Below are 23962 nucleotides of genomic sequence, written 5' to 3'. Positions count from 1 at the left end.
CAGGTAGCTACAAAATCGCTGAATGAGCCATAAAACATATGTTGGATAAGTTGGCGGTTCATTCAGCCGAAGGAAAATTAATGAATATAATTGGCCTAGGTGTATGTGCATGAATGGGGATTTACCAGTACTGGGTTGTGGCTGGAAGGGCAGCAGCTGTGTTAAACATAAGCTGGACAAGTTGGCAGGTCATTCTGCTGTGGCGACCCCTTATTAATAAAGGAAAAAAGCCAAATAAAAATGAATAAATTAATGAAATTGGCCGAGGTGTATGTGTGTGAATGAGTGTAAATAGGTGTTTCCCAATACGTGGCTGCGGCTGGAAGGGCATCCGCTGCATAAAACATATGCTGGATAAGTTGGCAGTTCATTCTGCTGTGGTGACCACTGATAAATAAAGGAACTAAGCCGAAAGAAAATGATTGAAAATCAGAAAAATTGTGGTGTTTTATTTTAACGTTACAGTTAATGATCAGGTACCAGTATTTCAGCATTATATTAAAATGTTATTTTCATCACATTTTTTGACACTTTATGCACATTAATCAGTTTTGTTCTGAAATTAAAAATTGAATCAGACCCTAAAACATTTTAAACCGGTTTTGGTATACTTGCATTTTCATAACAACTTTTATGTATGATGGGTGGGCAATATATGAAACTCCTTAAGCGTCTTTTAAATAGCTCGTAATATTTGTGTACCATATTTGCATCTGTGGTTCATTGCTTAGTGACTGCTCAAGCTGTAGATAAAACAGCTGGTAACATCTGTACGGGAGGGATTTTGTCGTAACCTCTGTGGCCAAAACTCAAAAGGGAAACTTCTGCTCTGTGAATCACAAATGAAGACCAACTCAATAGCAGGAGGCTCTTGTATCACATTACAGCAACATTGAGACTATAAATTATCTTTGTGCGAACTAACATCACTCAAGTGAGAAATTTGTTACTATAAAAAGCCACAATAGTGTAACTCCAAATGTAAATCAGCTTTAACTTGCTAACATTATCGTTTGTGGCAGGATTTTACCTCAGAGGCATACATTGACAGAACACACAAGATGTTAATTCAGTGCTAATATAACACACCATCTGGCTGCTGTGCATGACAGGCCATGTATGTTTTTACAGCTCTTTGATTGTCGTTTTTGATGGTCACAGATGTCAGTTTAACCACAAATGCGATCAGTTCAGTAAATGTGTCATTTGTACTTGGAACAAATCCCACTCTACAACCATTTAAAGTTGTGCCGGATGGGAGATAAACCTACTGTATATATCTTTTTGTAACTTGGCAGACATTTAATCACAAATTAATTGTTTATGGAGATATATTTTGCAATGAAGAAACACTTCTGTGACTATTTTTATTGGTAGTTTTATATTCAAATGTATAGATTAATAATAATAGTAATTCTTAAAATTCATATAACGCTTTTCTAGAGCACTTTACAACATTGTGTTGCATATTCTTCTGTATAAGTTATTTTATATTTCTGTACATTTAAATTACAGTTTGGTTTAGGGTCAAATCTTGACAGTGCAGGTTGTAGATGTAAAATAAAGCCATTGTGCTTTAATCAGCTTCACCCATCAGACGCTGTGTGGACAGCTGGCACCCACAGCTGGTGTTTTACTTTGAAAATATTTCTATCTGCGATTATCTACATGCAAGGTGCAGATTAAATTTTGCGTTGGGTCGTGTTTACGTGTAATGCCGTGAATCCAAAGAAGTGCCTTACAGTAACACATGCACCCCTGTGCTTTTACCACAGACCTGCACGATCGCTCTTTGTATCTTTTTCACAAGAGAACGCTGGAACTTTTTGTGTGCTTTTACTCAAGTGCTAAGAGTAGAAACTCTAGTCCAGAAATGGTGTGGACTGGAAAGAATGGCAGCTGTTTTTTTTTCCGTCTGACATCGATGAACTCTTTCATTTTCCGTCTTTTGTAGTTTTGTTTGAAATAAGAGCACATGCGCTAGCTGTGTGATGTGATTGTCCATAGGATCTGTGGTCAAACACATATCAAAGTGTCCATTTTAGAAGAGATCTGAGGACTTGAAAAGGACATGAGAAGATCACATCAACAGCAGATCTAACAGACTGAAAAAAAAAACGGGAGTGAGAATATATTATCGTGCAGCAGCAGCCTGAGTGTGTGTGTGTGTGTGTGTGTCATTTGCTGTCATCAAAGCAAGACTGCAGGTGTCTCACTGCTGTTCGGTGTCACGTGCAGTAGACCAGTGAACACACAGTCTGAAGACATCCAATATAGGGGTGTTTCTTCATCTATTGGCACTTACTTCCCATGGGTTGATCGTTATTAAAATGAACAGATTTAAACTTTTTTCCAAGTCTTTGTAATATTAAGGTCACATTAAAAGTGTCTCGGAAACTTTTAGTTTAGTCCTTTTGGTACAGATTTTATTTCTTAAAATATGAACATTCTTAATTATACAAAAACTATTTCTATTAATATATTTATATTTATTTTATATTTTATTAATGAAAAAAGTCAAATAATTCTAAACAATTTTAGTATTTATTGTTTTAAATGAACTTTCCCTTTTTAAAAATACATTAAATAAACACATATTTATTATGTACAGTATGTTTTTTATGTTTAGAATTCATAATACAGTCAAAAAAGATTTTTGCTGCTTGTTTAAACTACTTATTTAAATTGAGTTTAAAGAACACAAGTCTTAAGGTTTTTGAGGACAACTTGATTGTTTTATGTTCATTCATTCATTCATTAATTTTCCCTTACCTTAGTCCATTAAATATCCGGGTTCCCTACAGCGTAATGAACCGCCAGCTATTCTAGCATATGTTTTACGCAGGGCATGCCCTTACAGCTGCAACCCAGTACTGGGAAACACACACTCTCACATTCACATACTCAAACAATACACAACGGTCAATTTAGTTCATTCAATTCACTTACACTTACCAGCCACTTTTTTAGGTACACCTTACTAGTACTGGGTTGGACCCCCTTTTGCTCTCAGAACTGCCTTAATCCTTCGTGACAGATTCTACAAGGTACTGGAAATATTCCTCAGAGATTTTGGTCCAAATTGACATAATATCATCCTGCAGTTGCTGCAGATTTGTTGGCTGCACATCCATAAATCTCCCAATCCACCACATCTCAAAGGTGCTCTATTGGATTGAGATCTGGTGACTGTGGAGGCCATTCGAGTACAGTAAACTCATTGTCATGTTCAAGAAACCAGTCTGAGATGATTTGCACTTTATAACATGGTGTTATCCTGCTGGAAGTTATAACCAACTGTGGTTATAAAGGGATAGATGTGGTCAGCAACAATGCTCAGTAGGTAGGCTGTGGCATTGACATGATGCTCAGTTGGCACTAATGGGCCCAAAGTGAGCCAAGAAAATATACCCTACACCATTACACCACCGCCAGCTGTCTGAACCGTTTATACAAGGGAGGATGGATCCATGCTTTCATGTTGTTGATGCCAAATTCTGATCCTACCATCCGAATGTTGCAACAAAAACTAAGACTCATCAGACCAGGCAACGTTTTTCCAATTTTCGTTGTCCAATTTTGGTGAGCCTGTGCGAAATGTAGCCTCAGTTTCCTGTTCTTAACTGGCAAGAGTGGCACTCAGTGTGGTCTTCTGCTGCAGTAGCCCATCTGCCTCAAGGTTGGACGTGTTGTGCGGTCAGAGATGCTCTTCTGCATACCTCGGTTGTAACGAGTGGTTATTTGAGTTACTGTTGCCTTGGGACTTGAACCAGCAACCTTCTTGCTGTGAGGTGACAGTGCTAACCACTAAGCCACTGTGCCATTGTTTCATATTCAATCTACTTAAATTGTAAAAATGATTAATGTAACAAACAATTTGTGTTGGGATAACATGAAGGAATTGTGTGGTACCCTGCAGCTTTACAGTGTAATCCTTTACATTTTTATTAATTTTATACAAATTTAGATACAACTAGCTGAAATAAAATAATTAAGTAAAATGTAGGTTTGGTAGTTTTATTTATAACCCTGGAACAAATAGGAAAGCTAAGAAAAGGTAATGAAATTAATTGTGAACAATATATATTTTTTATCATATACATAATATGTCTTAGCAATTTTATTCGGTCACACTTTATTTTGATGGCCCATTTGTTGAATTTAAGTTACATTGCAACTAATTCTCAATATATTATAAGTAGAGTTAATTTGGGGTTAGGGTTGAGGTTAGTGTAAGTTAATGTACTTACAAAGTTTCTTATAATGAGTTAAATGTCTGTTGAAGGAGCAGTATCAACAGATATTAAGCAGACAGTCTACTAATACTTAAATGGACCATCAAAATATAGTGTTACTTTTTTTCAATGTTTGACATGCAGCTTAACTTTTGTAAAATGTTTGAAGTAGATAACACCTTTTTGTTTTTAGTCAAATTTACCCACATTGGACTGTAAATAACAAAAGAACAACAAAATAAAAAAGATAACAGTAAACCATTATCAATGTATCCTATAACCATTTTCAGGCTTAAACAGAAAACATCAAGTGACATACTGCAGGATGGAAATGATTTCCACTGTTGGACACAGTAGACAAATTAGTGAGATTGGAGTGTGTATTAAGGGACTCCATAGCACCAGAAGTGCAGATGAATGTGTATTTTTGAAATGAAAAACACTTTTTTTTACCCCTATCTATTGTGTTCTCTTGAAACTCCAGCTGTTGCCATGTTAACTCTGCTCGGGTAAGTGTGAGGATTTCATTGAGTTACGAGCATACAAATTTGCTCATTGATGCTTTGCCTGTATTGAGTGGAGTTTGAACAGGGTTTTTAAATAAGGATTTTTTTAAAGCAGACAGGGAAGGAGAAAAAAAAAATTGAGCGAGGACAGAGACCATGACGGCTTTAACTCTTTCTGAGCATCTGGGGTCTCTCATGGCAAGCCTTGTGTTTAATTGTGTTGCTTTTGCAATTGAAATGCACATCTCCTTTCTTACTTCACCATATGTCTACCACTTGTGCAGAAAGTTGTTGTGGATCTATTTTGGTAGGAAAAACTGCTAACGAAGTCTGTAGCAAAACAGTACAAATCATGAAGCGGACCACCAAATACTCACATTAAAAAAAAAAAAAACATACCCTTAACATGGCAATTAGGTTTATTAGCAGCCAGATGTGTTCATAGAGGCATTTTAAGGTACACGAGTGTAACATTTATCATGCATAGTAATTACAGTCCATGGTCCAACAGCTAGCTCTGATAGTTTAATAGGCTGTGGTGTCACACTTGTAAGTTGCTGGCATGGATGGATGGGTCTAACCTTTAAGATTCTAATTCAAGTGTGTCTCATCAGATGCTGATTTAGTTTGCTGTTGAGAAGAAAGTCCTTGCTCTGTTTTACAAGCCAGATTTACTTGTGTGTGCTGTAACACACTTAGAAGTAAAGCCTAAAGGCCCTGATTTAGTCATAGCAAAGATCTTTTCACTCTTCGCTTAAGGGTAGAAAGAAGTGCCTGTGCGGTAAAAACCCTACAGCACCTTTGTGACTAGTACTTTCAGATGCTGTTCCACTGAATAGTACAGAGTTGCATGTTATGGTTTGGGGGCTTTTATACTGCATTCTGTACATAGTACCTGGTAGGCATGTCCCGATCAGGTTTTTTTTGCCCTCGAGTAATCATTTGATTTTAAGTATCTACCGATACCGAAACCCAATCCGATAATTTTATAATACATAAAAAAGAATAAAGAAGAGTGAAGAAACAGATCGAGAATGTTCCTTATTTTTTTTTACTTCACCTTATTTGAACAATCAACAACTCTGTTAACAAACAGAGCACTTCTGTGAGGTAGCTTGAACAATCAAGTAATAAATAACACCAATTCTTCACTTTTGGACTTTAGTGCAACAGTAAATCTGCAGAAAATCTAACATAAAAACAAACAGCACCTTAACTCAAAATACCTGATAGGCAATCCCAAGTTTACATATCTCACACTATGGCAATGTTGTGGTCATCAACTTCATAATACCTCCAGACTGCAGACATACTCACGCTTTCTGGTTTGAGTCCTGATCGGTAGGTAACGTCCATTTTTGATCGAGTCTGAAACTGCGTGATCGGGCCTAATTTCCGATCACATGATCGGATCTCGACTTCCCTTGTACCTGGTACCTTTTTTAGTATCACCTTGGGTGAGGTTCCAAGCAAGCCAAACATTTACCAAAACATGATAAATACACTGCTGATCACCGACTGGTCAGAGAAAATCATCACTAAAGCTGGATTTGTGGCACAAAACAACAAACGCACAATATTTAAATAGCTGGCAGCAGTCACTGCCCTAGAACAGGGGTTCCTAAGCTTTCCAGCCCACGACCCCCAAAATAACAATGCCAGTGATTCACGACCCCAAATATTCTCTGAGATGGTTATAAATATATAAACCTTGCACACAATGATGAACACATGCAGTACCAATAGGCCCAAGTCTATTAATTGAGAACGACACTTGGAGATCATCATCCATGTCCAAAAAATCGAAAGGCTGATGGCTTTTTGTTTGCATGTAAGTTTTATTCATTCATTCATTTTCTTTTCAACTTAGTCCCTTTATTAATCCAGGGTCGCCACAGCGGAATAAATCGCAAACTAATCCAGCACATGCTTTTATGCAGCGGATGCCCTTCCAGCCGCAACCCATCCCATCCCATCCATACACACTCATTCACACACATACACTGCGGACAATTTAGCCTACCCAATTCACCTGTACCACATGTCTTTGGACTGTGGGGGAAACCGAATCACCCGGAGGAAACGCAGTGGCGCAGTGGGTAGCGCTGTCGCCTCACAGCAAGAAGGTCACTGGTTAGAGCCTCGGCTGGGTCAGTTGGCACTTCTGTGTGGAGTTTGCATATTCTCTAGTGTCTGTGTGGGTTTCCTCCGGGTGCTTCGGTTTCCCCCACAAATCCAAAAACATGTTGTATAATTGAATTGGGTTAGCTAAAATTATCTGTAGTGTATGTGTGTGATTGAGTGTGTGTGGATGTTTTCCAGTGATGGATTGCGCAAAACATATGCTGGATAAATAGGTGGTTCATTCCTCTGTAGCAACCGTAGTTTAATAAAGGGACTAAGTCGAAAAGAAAATGAATGAATGAATGAATTTTGGAAATGACCAAGCAACCCCCCTCATTGTCTCGTGACCCGCTGGGGGGTCCCAACCCCCACTTTGAAAACTACTGCTCTAGAACACTATTACATTCATTGCCTCTGTTTTGTGGACTGGTTTGTGTTTTTTGTTTATTTCAAATTTACTGTGATGGTAGTAGAGACGGTGCGCCGATCTCATGTTAGTGAGCTCTTGGATGACTGGTATCCCTTTCTCATATGAAGAATTTCTGCATCAGTTTTCTTTTCCAGTTCCCCCCAAAGAATACATTGTTTTTGGTGCAATTCCTAATTGTGTATACCTTTAGTCAAACCTGGCTAAATGTTCTTTAGATTATTTTATTTTTGACAAAGACCTTTTTGTTGACCAAACTCTTCTCAGTTCTATGTCAAACAAAGATATCCTCTTAGTTAATAATAGTTCTCAGATCTCTTTACCTGTTTGCATAGGTCTTGGGGATAATGTAATTGGTGATATAGATTGGGAACACTTTTGGGTTCTTGGTGTAAATCATTTAAACTTACTTCATTTTCTGGAGTTTTATTTATGTAACCTTTTTGTCTCTTTATTCATATTGTATCTTTGTAAATGTTCTTTTTTGCATGATAAAAAAGTAAAAAAAAAAAAAAAAGCAATGATCTCACCCATTTTAAACAGTGCAAACCCATTTTAAGCATGCAAACCAAGCCAAGCAAAACCTGAACCAAAGATGAATTGTACCAAACACTGCAGCTTTAGATAAATATGTAAATACTTGTTGTACACTTTCCTCTTGATAACAGAATATTAAATATCAGTGAGTGCACGCACATTCTTAAACCAATTATGTTAAATAAGCTGATATGTTTGATGTCATGTAAACACATTAGATCCATTTTTTCATTGATTAAAGGTCACAACGGCTTAAGCAAAATCCTATCAGAATAAGTAGTTTTTTTGCCCATTACCCTGATTTCACGTTACATGTAAACAGCTTTATTGGCATTCTAGTAGTTACATTCAATTGCACATGTATGATGCATGCGAGGTATATGTCACAACGGAAGTTTATAAAACAAATGTATTCGTGAATTCCATTAAAACTACCCACCGGCCTTTATTCCAGACACAAACATCGAGCTTGAGCAGGCACTTTTAGACACGGGTGGTGGTGGTTCATACACTTCAACACTTTCTTGTCTTAATAAAGCATGGGATTGTCATCAACTCACGCAGTCGATGCAGAATCATCAAAACACAAAAAAAAGTGCTGCATTCGCAGGTATGGTAAAGAAGTGATAACACAACTGCACAGCTTCTGACAGATTTCCCGCCAACATGTTTGAGCTACTGGTGCTGATGTTGGGTTGTGACAGTGGGAAATCTGGCAAACCTTTTATCAATATATATGTATGATAAAAATGAAAGTTGTTATTTTGAGTTTAGGGCTGGATGTGTTATGTTTCAGAGCACAGACAAATATAGGAGGTTATTATAGAAAATAATTGGAAACACTTTTCTTAAAGGAGTGTTTATAATATAAATGTCTTTATAATCATGACATGACATATGAATGTGAATGATATTTTATGCATGGTTATGACAACTGTCATTAAGTGTCATTCACTCAGTTATGGCATTTTAATAGCAAAGATGATGTTGTATGTTATGACAACTTAACATAGACAAATATATAAATATGTCATAAATTTTATAACAGCATCATTAATATTTTTTACCTCAACCACAATGGTAAAGGCTGAATTTGTCATTAAAATGTCATTAGATATTAATAATGCTCTTAAAATTATTTTAAAAAGTATTTGCACTTTTAGTGAGACATTGTAATGACACAGTTTGTTCCACTGAAAAAGGAAACAGAAAAATATCAATAACAAAATTTTACTGCCTTCATGAAAATCATGTTTATGACAGATTTATGACACATTGGGGCCTATCATACATCCAGCGCAAGAAGTGTATGGCACTATTTGTTGCTATTTTCAGACCAGCACAACCCTAATTTTCATGTTTTGCGGCATGTTGTTTAAATAGCAAATTTATTTGCAACACTTTGTTGACTCATGGGTGTGCTGGTCTAAAAAGGATGTGCGTTAAGGCGCATTGTTGGCGCGTTGATAATTTGAGAAACTGAAATAGACCACGCCATAAACCAACTATAAGCTGGTCTAAAGTAGAGCGTGTTAATTGAGTCCCTATGCAGGTCCAAATGCTTACACATTGCTTAATACACACAGGATGTACATCAATACACAAATATCTTTACATATGAAAATAATTAAAATGTTACAAAAAAAAAAAAATTTTCTACATAAATATAAAAACCACTGCCTCCATGCCTTCTTCACCTCGGAGGGCTTTCATAATATTCCTGTCAATTTGCATTTGTATAATGCTTGGTGTTTTGGAGATAAGGTGTTTTGGGGCATAAGAACATAGGACATGGTTTTGGACATAACACATTTAGTTATTATTGTTCATTTATTCATTTGCTGGAAATCAGAACTGAATTTAGAAACAGTTTTAAAACAAATCTTTGCGCTTAACAAACTAAATTAAATATGTAGGCTAATGGATGTCTTCAGTGGAGTGAGTTTTCACCTATTCCTTATCTACGAAAGTAAAGGAAAAAAGTTAAGAGTAAAAGTAAAGTAAAGAGGCCGAATGGAGGAGGCTTGTTTTTTATCCTCGCACTGCAAATGGTCTGTTTTCTTGCTAGATAAGCATTTCGTTTTTTTACTTACAAAGTCCGCCATGTTAATAGCAAATGCTCCATGGCGTGACGCAACGGACTCTTAAAGGGAATGGGAGATGAGACTCATTTGTTTAATGCATGTTATACTCAAAAAACACCCATCACCCATTAAGAGAATGAGCACAACCCTGTTAGATCATGTGCCAGTGCGCAGACTGTATTTTTCCGTCCTTAAAATAGCAAAAGTAGATCCGCACTTAATGCTTTTGCACCGTGCCCTTTAGACTGCGCCTAGATCATTAAAATAGAGCCCATTATGTTGTTTTGGTAATATCAAGTGGTCATGACAATGATAAAGACCGATTGTGATGTATTTGTTTATGTCAGTTTGTTGGGGTATGGGTTAGCAGTTATAAATATGTCATAATACAATTATGTCATGGTTCTAAAGGTTTCATAAACACCTACAAGTCTTATGGACACCTCTTTAAATAAAGTGTTACCAAAGAGAGTTAGAATTTTCTGAATTATAAAAAAAAAGAGATGATTTGATAAAGATCGCATTGGTTACTCCACATATACAATCACATCTGTTGAGATAAAATCTTATGACTGTTTTTTACAGTATGTGCAATAATGCAATTTTAATGCATTGTTTTTTATACAACAAATACATTTGCATAGAAATAGCTAGTGATTCAGTAATCCATTCATTAAGACACACAATTGCTTAGTTTTTTAAATGAATCAGCCTCCTAATAAATTATTCTAAAGAACTATTTAGTCAATTAATTATTAAGACAGGGACTTATCTACAACAACAACAAAAAAAGTGGAGATACAAAACTTCTTAATTGCCACTGACCAATGAGAGGTTGTTCATTCAAGAAAGCTTCCAGAAAGTTTTCAAGCTGTTTCAAACTCCCCAAATAAAACTTTAATTTGGCCTGATTTTGTTCAAAATGCCATCACATGAGTTTGTTCTTTGATTTTGCTTGAACTATACTGGGGCAATAACAGTTAAATAAGTTCAGCTCTGGCAGCACAAAGGTTGCTGGTTCATTTCCAAGCAGCTGCGACCCAGAAACCCGGAGAGTTATTGAGATCACTATCATGCTCCATCCCCACAGTTACCAGTAATGCACTTGACCTGAGGTCGCCCCTAAGGGCCTGTTTCTTGAAATTACAACACTTTAAAGTCACTTGTAAGATCGAGATGAACAAATGCTATAGACCTATGCACTATAGATATCAGTGCTTCACAGACTTGCAGTGGTGTGAATTGAAAAAGCTAAACACGCATTTGTCTTTTTTCGCACTAAAGGTGAGCTTTATTAATGACTCGCACCATCTGCAGGTTGCGAGATCAGGGACCGGCCCCTGCGAAGTGTTGAGAGCTGACTTTAGATGTGATTCCCTGCTGGACTCATTGTAAACCTCCCACTCAGCTTGCTAATGGCCTGTTGTGTCACAATGGCGCATGCACACTGTGACCAGAACACATGCAATCCCAGATTATGGACGACAGAAATAGCCATTCAGACCACGTGAACGCTTTTTAAACACAGGATTACTATACATTACAGCACACTTGTATGTTCGCTACATGAGACAATCTGACCATATTGTGTGCGTGCTGTTCGTATATAGCAAAGCGAAGTTAAATAACTTGGGTTTTATTTTCAAATCTGGCCACTGAATACACAAATATTTCAGCTTGAATGATTAAATCGCATAATTCACATGTAGTTAGTGTGTTTAAGTATTCAGTTACTTTTTAACACAAATATTTGGTTTGTAAATTTGTGAAATGACTGACTTGTGTGGATAACACTTGCGGCATATTAAATGTGCATATCCTGTTTATAAAACATTGAACAGAGGTATTTCTGCAACAGTGCTTTTTATTTATTGCTCTTGTTCACAGCGCCGCAACACTGTGTCCTAATTTCATCTTGTCATGCCTGAATGCACAGAAATCAATATTACTCAATAATCACTGCTGCTTGTCACTCATTTGCAAGTCTAAACAGATAAAAATATTAAAATAATGTAAATATACACTGTGGATCTGAAGTTTAAGGTCTGTAGTGCTCTTTAAAGTAGTTTTTTTTGTGTACTTAGTAAGGTTGCATTAATTTGAGGTGTTATTTCAGTTTACATTTTTTTGAATGTAGTGACTGTTTTCATTGTAAAAATAATTTAAAATGTAATTCAGTGTTACTACAACAAAGCAGAGTTTTAGTTTAGTATTGTTTGAATAAAGTTTAGAAGAACAGCATTTATGAATTTAAATCTTTTTAACATTATAAATGTATTTACTGTCACTTTTTAATACTGTTTTATTCATACGTTGTTTACCACAATACAAAAAGGACAACATAAACATTTTACAATAAGCAAAAACACTGAAGAGTATTTTGAGCAATAAAATAAAATAAATAAAATAATAAAAAACAAATAAAAAGAAACAATAGTGCAATTTTACCTACAGAAAAAAACAAGTCTGCCATGTGCTGACCAGAACTAGTATCCAGTACTGAGTTGGGGAGTGGGGACTCAATCAGAAGGAGCAGTGTCAAGCTGAAGATTTTGGACAATGTTTGCCAAGGGGCTACCACAATTTAATGAAAATAGTGCTAGGTGTGTGAAGAGAGTACCTAATTTTCTCTAACTTCATAAAATGAACATTTCTTATCCAACAAGTGTGAGAAGTAGGGTAAGGGCTCTTCAGGTTCAGAAGAACTAATCGCCTAGCCAGATGGGTTAAGAAGGCTACAAAGTGAGAGGGTAAAGTGTGGCCGGGTGGAAGCACCCTAAATAAAACAATAATTGGGCAGGGTGGAATATCAACAGTGGTTATAGCAGACAATTAGAGGAAATATATACTGTCACTTTTGCTCAATTTAAACAACAGAAGTACATGTAAAAAGGGTTTTTAATCTTTAATCCAATCAGACATACAATTAACAAAACTGTACACTCATAGTTTTAAATCCCATCTCAGCACTCTGCGTCTCAAATATTTAAACTATAATAAAATATAATTATTTAATCTTTAAATGTACACTATAAAGTGTGGAGAAGTTTTCTTAAAGTTATTTCTGACTAGTCCCATATAGAAATATTCATACATGTACATTGAAATGTATGCAAATCATATATGACATACAAGATATGGATTTCATTTGTATAAAGTATATGTCCAATATGCAACTTATATGAACACTGAACATTCAAATAGTTAAAAAAATACACATGAAAGCAATTTTTGCAATAGTTTGAAATATGTTTGACATAAAAAATGTATATGAGTATATGTTCATAAATTGCCATATATCAGATTTCTATGTGGGATGGCAGTAAACACTTTTTAAAAACCTATAAATTATGCATTAATAAATTATAAATTATAAAATAATAAAATATAAATTATACCCGCACATGTTTACATGACATGTACTGCTTTTTAAAAATGTTTTGTTTACTGACAGCAACTTGGTCAAAATGTTTCCCATTCACATGGATCCTAACAAACCCTCAAAACATCAGCACTATTGTAGTCTTTAATTTTGGTTGCCAAGTATTCAAGCACAAGCATGTCTGTATAGTTTAGTACAGTGTGTGATGACAGAGCTGCTGATCCAAATGCAGTTTGTTATAAATAAGGCTTGTCAAAACAGGCAAGGTCAACAAACAGGCCAACGGTCAGGGCAGGCTGCCCAAGTGACTGTCCAAGATCAAAACAGGCAGGGGAACAACAATAAAAACAAGAAAACAGTTGAAATTACACTTGAGGTCAGAATTATTTGCTCCCCTTTGAATTTTTTTTTCTATTTTAAAATATTTCTCAAATAGTGTTTAACAGAGCAAGAGAATTTTCACAGTATGTCTAATAATATTTGGTCACATAGAGGAAGTCTTATTTGTTTTATTTAGCCTAGATTAAAAGCAGTTTTTAATTGTCTATTATGTTTAGAAATGTGTTGAAATTTTTTTTTCTCACCGTTAAACAGAAATTGGGGAAAAAAATAAATAGGTGGGCTAATACTTCAGGGGGTTTAATAATTCTGACTTCAACTGTATTAGCCAAGCAAAGAGAACACTTTGCAAAGGATGTGTGCAGAGGGTGTGTGGCTTAAATAGTCTGGATAATGTGAGACAGGCGTGGGTGTGTAATTAGCGCACAGAGTTCTGGGAAATTAAGTCCAGGTGAAAAACAATAGAACGGTGTATAATGCCCTCCAGTGAAGCTTTAAGACATGCCCTCCACTTGCAGATTGTTACATACAGTTGAAGTCAGAATTATTAGCCCTCCTGTATATTTTTCTCACAAAAACGGAGAGCATATTGTTTTCAACATATTTCTAAACATAATACTTTTAATAACTAATTTCTAATAACTAATTTCTTTTATCTTTGCCAATATGACAGTAAATAATATTTTACTAGATATTTTTCAAGCTTAAAGTGCAATTTAAAGGCTTAAATAGGTTAATTCAGTTAACTAGGCTAGTTAATTAGGTTAATTAGGCAAGTCATTGTATCGAATTGAAAAAAATATTGCTTATGGGGACCAATAATTTTGGCAATTATTTAAAATGTTTTTTTTGTTTTTTTTTTGTTTATGAAAAACTGCTTTTATTCTAACTGAACTAAAACAAATAAGACTTTCTCCAGAAGAAAAAATATTATAGGAAATACGGTTAAACATCATTTGGGAAATATTTGAAAAAGAAACACATTTACAGAAGGCCTAATAATTTTGACTTCAGCTGTATATTGAACATGTAGTGTGAATGTGCATGTTGTTCTTGTATTCACAAATTTGCATTTTTGAGTACAGGAGGAGTTGGCAACATTTCACAAACCTCTTTTTGAATGCTAATTTTATGTAAATAAAAAGACACAATGCATTAGAATTATTTCTTTTGTATTTGAAACCTGTGTCGTGTAATATAGTAAGAACACTTGTCAGACATTATACAAAAAAGTAACAATTGTTTTCTCTGTCTTGCAGGCTCTAGGAGGCTGAAATGGCCACTCCTCGAGGGTGTTTGGGTCCCTCTCTTCAGCTCCTCTTCTTCTTTCATCTGTTACTCAATGTAGTGCCTCGCTGCCGGGGACGTCCATTCTTTGGCCCACCTTCGGTCAACGTGGCTGTGGTTTTCAGCGGCTCGGCTCATCACAGTGAGATCAAGGGCCGTCTGAGTCCAGAAAACTTCCTTGACATGCCGCTAGAAGTGAACCCCATCACCGTGCTGGTGAACGACACAAACCCCCGAGCTTTACTCACACGTCTCTGTCAGACTATGGCGGCGGAGAGCCTTCACGGCGTGGTGTTTGAAGACGACGTGGACTCTGAGGCCGTGGCTCAAATCTTAGACTTTGTTTCCTCTCAGACGTCCATCCCCATCGTAGGCATCAGTGGAGGTTCAGCGGTGGTCATCCCACATAAAGTAAGTGTTTGAAAGGATGTCAGTGGGAGATCTTAGAGATCAGTCAGTTGAAAGGAAGAAAGTTTTAGAAAAAGACCATTTATTAATTCTTTTTTTATTATTTCAAAATGCACACAGAATGAAACATGAGCAATACAAATCTTTGTGTAAATCATTCATAAAGCTTTTGTAAACATACAATGTATGCAGGGCTGTTTAGCCTGGACAGATTACTGTGCATACTCTTAGATACATGATGATAATTATTTTTAAAATGCCATTTTTTAAAGAAAATTTTTGTTGAATAAAAAGCATATATATACACCAATATTTTATCATTTTTTTATTATTATTATTTAAAATTTGTAGCTAAAAATAGGTATTTATTTATTTATTTATTTTTTGGTGTTGCCAGAGAAAAAAATGGTAAACCCTTAATGTTGAGCCCTGAAAAGTTATGTGAAATAAGAACTAATTGCAATGCAACACCATACAAGTACAACATATTTGCTCATGCTCATTGAGCAAGGAAATACACAACATACAGAAAAGTAAAATGAATGATGGACACAAACACAAAATCTAAATCAAGTAATTTTAGCATGCCAAAGTCAAATTTATGCATATAAAATATATTTTCCCAACAACAAAATTGTGGCTAGTGAAAATGGAGAGTGGCTAATAATGTTGAAAGACTACTAACCACAGTGGCTGGTGATAAAAAAAAAAAAATAATGTCAAGTCCTGAATGTATTTAAAAAAATAAATTGTAAATAAAGAAATACAAATTGACAAACAGTAAAAAACAAAATAAAACATACAGACAAACAATTAAACACATATACCAATTTTTCTTAAATGAAATAATAAAGATATTAATAAATAAAAAATTGATTAATATATTCATCTGTTTATTTTTCTGTTTCTTATTACATTGTTTTCAATACAACCAAATATTTTGTAAATGTGAGTAGCAGCTAAAAGTTTTGTGTGAAAAAAAAAAAACAAATTTATGTGTGTTAGTTAAATTTATATTTGTTAGTTGTTTAAATTAATTTAGTTTTATTTCATTCATTTTATTTTCGGCTTAGTCCCTTTATTAATCCGGGTTCGCCACAGCAGAATAAACCGCCAAATATCCAGCACGGGCATCCAGGATGCCCAGCCAGCTGCAACCCATCTCTGGGAAACATCCACACACACTCATTCACACACACACACACACTCATACACTACGGACAATTTAGCCTACCGAATTCCCCTTTACCGCATTTCTTTGGACTGTGGGGGAAACCGGAGCACCCGGAGGAAACCCATGCGAAAGCAGGGAGAACATGCAAACTCCGCATAGAAACACCAACTGACCCAGCCGAGGCTCGAACCAGCGACCCAGCAACCTTCTTGCTGTGAGGCGACAGCACTACCTACTGCGCCACTGCGTCGCCAAAATTTTAATTATTATATCAATCTTTATGAATATGTATTAATATTAAATATATAGATTTTAGTTTATGTAATGTTTATTTGTATTTTAGTTTTTATTTTAAATTTATAGTGAGGAAAATTCCTTTAAAATATTGAAAGGTTTTTTGTATTTTTATCAGTTACATTATTTGAATTAGCCAAAATATGAGTGATTAAACTAAAATAATACACAAAACAAAATCATAAAAACATGTTACATAATTTCACATGCTGAATTTAATGACAACAATCACACAGAAAATAATGTATATAATATAAGTATATAAATCTTACAGTATAAACCTAAATTTCTTTATCTTCAAAATAAAGCAAGTTTCAATATGTATGTCAGCATACAGTGCATCTTAGCCTTCATGGTTGTGAGCCTGTTTATCTGAATGAAAAGTACAGATACAACTCAGACAAAGCAGATATCCATCACAGCATGAAAGAAACCCATCATATGTGCATTTCAAATATCAAATCAAGACTTAATCAGGGGTATCTGTAAAGTAATTTCAAAGACGCTGTTCTCGCAGTTCTTATTAGACACAGTGAGTCTAAAATAACTGCTGAGAGGTTGACAAAATGTTAGCATGTGCATGTGGTTTGTGTGTTTTCCTAGCAAGCTCCCTGCAATGATACGCTATTGAACAGTTGCGTGGAAAAAGGATTTTGTGAGGTGTGGAAATCAATAGGTTTTATGATGTATAACCACCGCCCAACAGTTGTGCCCCATTTTCCACTGATTACTGAGATTTAAAAACTTCTGAAAAACGTCAAGAAATTGCACAAAATTACAGCAGTTAAATGTAAATATTTTGTAGAGCTGGTGCATTGAAGATGTTTTGTGTGCATTTATTGAACGTCTGGTGGTCGTCCTTAGTAAAAATAACGATCCTATATGCTATTGGAAAAGCTGGACCCACTTGATTTTAAGTGGCCTTAACTACTGTGTACTTACATCAGAAAATAAGTATAATACACTTATTGTGTTCATATTGCATTGTAAAACACTTGTTGGTGCTACTGGTTTGAGATACAGGTCTGGTGGTATGGATAGTTTTAAGGGTTTAACAGTGTCATTATAACTGTAAATATACAGAAATAAATTGCAGATGTAATTACAGGCAGGTACATTTTAAGAATAACAAATACAAATAAAGAACAATGTAAAAACATGACACTATTAATGCATTCTACCAAATGGTTAAAGGTTATAAGGTGTTTAAAAACAGTTGTGTGGCAACAATGTGTGAATATAGTCCACTTCTAATTGTAAAAATTAATTACATTTTTTTTTTTTTAAACACACTTCATAAAACAGTCTGCAAAAGAACAGTCTGTTTCACTGACATTCTCCCTTTGTACATGTTATTAAAGGGGGACTTTCCTGCATATTAATGATGATCTCTCCCTTATTAGCATAGACAACCCTGAGTGAAAAGCAGCTGCCTGCCTTTAAGGTTTTTCGAGTCGTAAGCTTGAGCTGAAGATAATGTGAGTGTTCTGACTTTTAATGGAAATATGTCTAGGGAGTTAAAAAGGAGTAAAATTGAGATGACCAAAAGAATAAACTAAGGTTAAAGGGGCAAGAGAAACACAGAAGAACAAATTAGCACAGCAAAAGATTTATTGCTTCAACAAACCATATATCTACGATATATAGAAACAATATTATAGTAATAAATTTGAATAAAACCAAAACAAATGGAAGAGCGAACTGAAAGTTTAAAATATAACAAAAAAATATCCCCTTAATCTCTCTACCTAATCCTCTAAATAAGAAAATAACAATATTAAAAGAAAAAAGTCTTCAGCGCAAATGTGCCCTGAACTTACTCTAACTTAAAAACCAAAAATACCAATTATCACACTCGCTAACTAGTGTGTCTATACATCAATAATCTGGCATGCATGGTACAGTATGTATGTCACATGACAAACTATACTGTTCCAGGACTCCCTTGTCTGCAAGTTTAGGATGGAGCTTTAGCGGGCTAAAATGTCTAAGACACATGACATCTGTCATAAACTCAGATATAACATACGACTGAACTATAACAACAGATCGCTCTAACAGGTCTACTCAAAGTCTGCAATAGTACCAAGCTAAAAACATACGAACACCACAAAACAGACAACAACAGCCAAACGTCAAACAACAGCAGCTGATCTCTTTCCGTTACCGCTTCAGATTTAAAGGTCTCTGCACTGATCGTGATTGGCAGAGAGAATACGAGTCGTCACAGGGTTGAATATGATTGGCAGTCCTGTTAGCCAATAGTGTTCCGAATATAGACGGTACCTAAATGTGAAAATGACTGGTCAGGGAGAAAAAGAGAGACAGAAAGGACATACTAGCATAAAATACAGTGTACGTTTCGTAACAGTCAGCAACTATGAGGCATTATCTATGTCAAGTTTTAGGATGCACAAATGAACACCCTCTCCATAGACTACCTTCTGATGCAGTTCTTTTGACAATTTTAGTTTTTTCCAGATAAGATTAGTCCTGTTTTGAATCTGCCTTTTTAGCCCCGTTCTCTTTTGAAAAGTGGGCTAGATGCACAATCTCATTTGAATTTTAAAATGAATTTGTCTCCAAAATGGCATCATTTGGATCAAAGCCTAAAATAATTTTATAAAACATTTTTTGTGGTGCATTTTGAGCTGAAACTTCACATACACGCTGTAGGGACATCAGATACTTACATTTTGTTAAAGAGTCATAATATGTCCCCTTTCATTTAAATAAGTAAGCACATAAGATTACCCAATTTAAAGTGGGAAAGAAATTATAAAGAAAACAGTTTGAACAGTCATAAAAATGTCTTGGTTTTTACTTTTGAGAAACCTTCATAATCCCATCTGTGCAGAAGAAAACAGTCATAGCTTTGTAACAACATATGGGTGAGTGAATAATTTGGCTGAACTGGTTGTATTGAACAAGAATTACTGAGACGCATGCAGTTGTGTGAATTTTTTACACAATGAGTGGATTTTGCAGCATCTGATATATCTGAAATCCAAAAAATGCTTTTAATACAGTAAAATAGTCATTAAACGTGGAGACTGTCAAAAGATGTATATCTTTAAATGAGAAACACAATAGTCCTTGATTTAATGGGGCAGATGAGTATCTTCAATACCAGCTAGTGAGTGGAAGACTTCTTCCTACCCAGCTGTCATTTTTAAATGCCTTTCAGATGTGCACAGTGTGCGGAAAAAAAGCTCGATAAGATGTGTAAAGTGGAACAGAAAGCCAAAAATATGCAGTTGTTAGATAATTGTGTAAGAACTTGGATTAAACTGAAGCGTTTCAGCAGGGAATCATTTTTCCGGAGTTTTTTTTTTATTTAAACCAAGCAGCGTGAAATATATAGATGCAGAATAATTTGAACAGTCCAGTGACCATGGACTTATTTATATTAAAGAGCACTGAAGGAAAACCTAAAGAGAATCTCATCATATTTATCATTTATGCTATAATGTTTTAAGTGAGTTAAAGTTTATCTATATATAGTTTTTTATTATTTAATAATATTTTCTGGAGAAAAAAAAAACAAAGTTATTTTTCAGACAGGCTTTGCTGCCTTATTAGATATATTTACATCAAAGAGCAGGTGAACAGGTAATAATGTCAGAATGAGTTAGTTTTATCTGCTTTTTAAGTGTGACATCACGCAAAGCAGCTTCCGGGTCCAAGCGAAATGTCAAAGACTACTCTCAATCAAATGGTAATAATGAACGTTTACAAAGCGTTGTAATATTTTCGAAAACCATAAAGTGAATATTTTTTTATAAATATTTTTAATTTTGGTATTTGTGATAAAGCAAACTATGATTTTATATAAATACCTTTATAGTCACCATGCATCAACATTTACATTCTAATTTATTAGAATTGACTATATAAATTTGATTAATTATAGTTAATTGGAGAGCCATCAAAAGGAAATGTTAGCAGAAATTAAGGCCTGATGACCAATCTATTTTTTTTTTTACCCCTACCCCTTCCCCTTGGCCCTTAAAACCGAGGGTGAAGCAGAAGGGCTTCAAAATTTACCCCTAAGAAATGGGACATCACTACAGCACCTGCACACGTCATCATATGTCATCACGATCTCTTGCTTCATATGAGATCAGACGATAGCAACTGCTGTAGTTATTCCAGTTGTGTTATTTTTTGGTATTTATCTTCAATACTGAAGGCATAAATTATGTTATAATAATGATCTAACCATTAAAGATGGTAACCATCTAAGATGGTAACTATACTGTGCATTTACACAGTGGCCAAATTTATCTATGTAAACACACAAAAACAACATTAACATTATAGCAGACACTGAAAAAAAAAACACTGAAAAAGCTAATTCCCAGCCACTAGACTTTTCTGACAGGATGTTCCGAGTGTCATAGAGTGTCAGGAGTTATTATTATGAGTTATAGATAGTAAAATGTAATGGTTTCATTTTAGCGTTTTTTTAATTAATTTTTTTTAAGCATGATGGTAAAAGACAAATGCGGTTATGAATGTATTAAAATATAAGCTGGTTTGTTGTAAAAATTTGTAATTATGACAAAAAATACTAATTTGTGGATTTTCTTACTTCCGGGTGCAGCTATACTGTTGTTTTGGCTGGTGTATTCTGGGAAATTTCCTTAACCCTTGGATTCGAGTGTGGTCCTGGAAAATCTCCATTTGGAGGGCTATCTACCCCTTCCCCTTAGCTCTACGCCTATAAGCTAAGGAATATTGGGACACCCCAACCCCTTCACGTGAACATGCTAAACAAGGGGTGAGAGGAAGAGCTAAGGGGTAGAATTGGGATTGGGCCTAAGTATTCTGTCTATAAGTACTCTGATAACTGCGAGTTTACATGTAAATGCAAATAGTTATGGTCAAAAGAATGTTTGAAGGAGATCATTGGAAAAAGCACTTCTGCGAGAGTCCAGTGACCATGGTCTTGTTTTTATTACAGAGCACTGAAGGAAAACCTAAAGACAATCTCATCATATTTATTATTTGCAGTTCTCTTTTATGTTTTAATATGTTGAACATCACACTACAATATTTCTATAAAACTAACTCTTTATAATTGACAATATTGCCTCTTTGTCTGCTCGTTAATGTAAATATACCTAATCAGCAACTCACAAGGCAGCAATTCAATGCATTAAGGCATATGGACATGATCAAGATGATCTGTTGAAGATCAAACTGAGCTTCAGAATGGAAAAGAAATACAATTTGGTTGTGGGATCTAAAGAAATGGTCATAGAAACTTATTTCCAGGCTTTCCCAAGAATTAAATCCAGCGATGTCCAGCAGTTGAGTGAGCAAAAAGGTCATTTTGATGCCAGAGGTCAAAGGAGAATAACTAGAGTGGTTCGAGTTGATAGAAAAGCAACAGGGCTCAAATAATCACTTGATTTAACTAAGATCTGCTGAAGAGCATCTCTAAATGCACAGATGAGCTATCAAAAATTGGACCAAAATCTCAGGGAAATGTTTGCAGCACCTTGTTAGACATTTGCAAGGAATTAAGGTCATTCTGAAATCAAAATGGAGTCAAATCTGATGCAATGTACCTATACAGTGTACCTATAAACTCATCACTGAGTATATTTAAAATATCAGTAAAATAAAAAAATAAAAACTGCCATATTTTTTTTTATTTTTTGGATAAAGCTATGAGCCATATTTCATGGGACTCTAAACAAACACACTTCCAGATTGTGGATTATGTGTTTAATCTCCTTTGAAAATGCATGTATATCATATCATACAAATATGATAAGATTATGTGATTCCTGATGTATAGGCATGTGGTGGGCGGAGTCTGGGACATGCGACAGCCTGTTCTGCTTTGTTCGAATCTGTTCACGAAGACAAACCAATGTATACTGCTCATGTAAATCCCATGCAATTGAATAAGCTGCTCCTGATTATTTGGTCTAGCATGAGGGATTGAACTGGAGGTTGCAAACATCTGGTATGGGATTTTTCATAAAATCCCAGAAGCATGGCACACTTTGTCAATGGCCAAGCGCTTTCCCAATAAATAAAGTAAGCTTAAAATATCACTTTTGCACTTGATTGCATGATAAGGTTGGTAAGTGATTACATTTATTTAGTAATTTTAGTTTTTTTGTCCTCCTGAAAATAATATGAAATAATAGAAACTATATTTAGATGAACGTTATACTTTTATAGTCACCATGCCATTAACATTTAATATTCAAATTCATTAGAACTGATTATATTACATATTATATTACATATACTTATACTGATTTATTATAGTTAATTGGAGAACCATCAAAAGGAAGTGTTAGCAGATATTAAGTATTCTGTCTTTTAATTCTGATAACTGCTGGTTTACATGTAAATGCAAATTCAGTTATGGTCAAAAGAATGTCTTAAGGAGACCATCGTAAAAAGCATGCATGTGAGAATCATGTAAAGTGTGATGAAATAAGAGGAAATATTGAAGAGAGATATATATTATGTGGAATATGCAATGTTGGTGATATTTATACACATGGAAAACCTGTTACTCACATGAGATTGACCAATAGCAAACCACATCCATCAAATGAACTCATCAATATCCAGTGGACAAGTTTGAGTTCCCCTTTACACTTCTTCTCGTTCAAGAAGACGTTTCATTTCATTTTTCCATTTCACGCCATCTTTTAAGGTCATAGTTGGCTAAGTATGTGTGTCACCCATTAAAACACATGGGACTAAGTTCATGCCCAAAGTGAACATGTAATACCTATTACCATAGTCCTTAAGGAATCATGCCATTTTACTGCTTGACTGCAGGTTTTTTCAAACATAAAATGCCTTTTGACTGAGACAGCTTGACTTTGAAATGGTCTTGCCTAGGCTCACGAGTGCTAATCACTGGAGAGCTGAGTCTTGGTGACTGTATAACACACTGGCAGACTCTAAAATCACAACTTAAACAAACTTTTTACACCAGTATTTAGTCTTATCCACTTGTGGTCATGGACAAAAACGCATCTAAATGCTGGTTTATACTTCTGCGTCTAGTAATTGGAGTGACCCACTGCACCTGCCTTGCACATAGCCATGCATTTATACTTATACTAACCCTAACCCTTTCATAATGTAAATCTGCACATGCTTAGAAACTTAAAAAAACATAAAT

At 35.2% G+C, this 23962-nt stretch overlaps 1 protein-coding gene across 9 annotated transcripts in view; it reads left to right on the top strand.

The window, feature by feature from the left end:
• grin2cb (glutamate receptor, ionotropic, N-methyl D-aspartate 2Cb) overlaps positions 1-23962 on the top strand; it is a 133771-nt gene that overhangs the window by 28229 nt on the left and 81580 nt on the right. For all 9 annotated transcript variants that reach the window (XM_073918598.1, XM_073918600.1, XM_073918604.1 and 6 more), the window contains one exon: positions 14894-15332. In XM_073918598.1, coding sequence (XP_073774699.1) covers positions 14910-15332 — 423 coding nt within the window. In that variant the 5' untranslated portion in view covers positions 14894-14909. The remainder of the gene's footprint in view (positions 1-14893; positions 15333-23962) is intronic.

This window comes from Danio rerio, chromosome 12, assembly GCF_049306965.1.
Source record: "Danio rerio strain Tuebingen ecotype United States chromosome 12, GRCz12tu, whole genome shotgun sequence".
Classification (NCBI taxonomy): Eukaryota; Metazoa; Chordata; class Actinopteri; order Cypriniformes; family Danionidae; genus Danio; species Danio rerio.
Note: the sequence above shows the minus strand (reverse complement) of the source record. Positions and strands in the feature narration are given on the sequence as shown.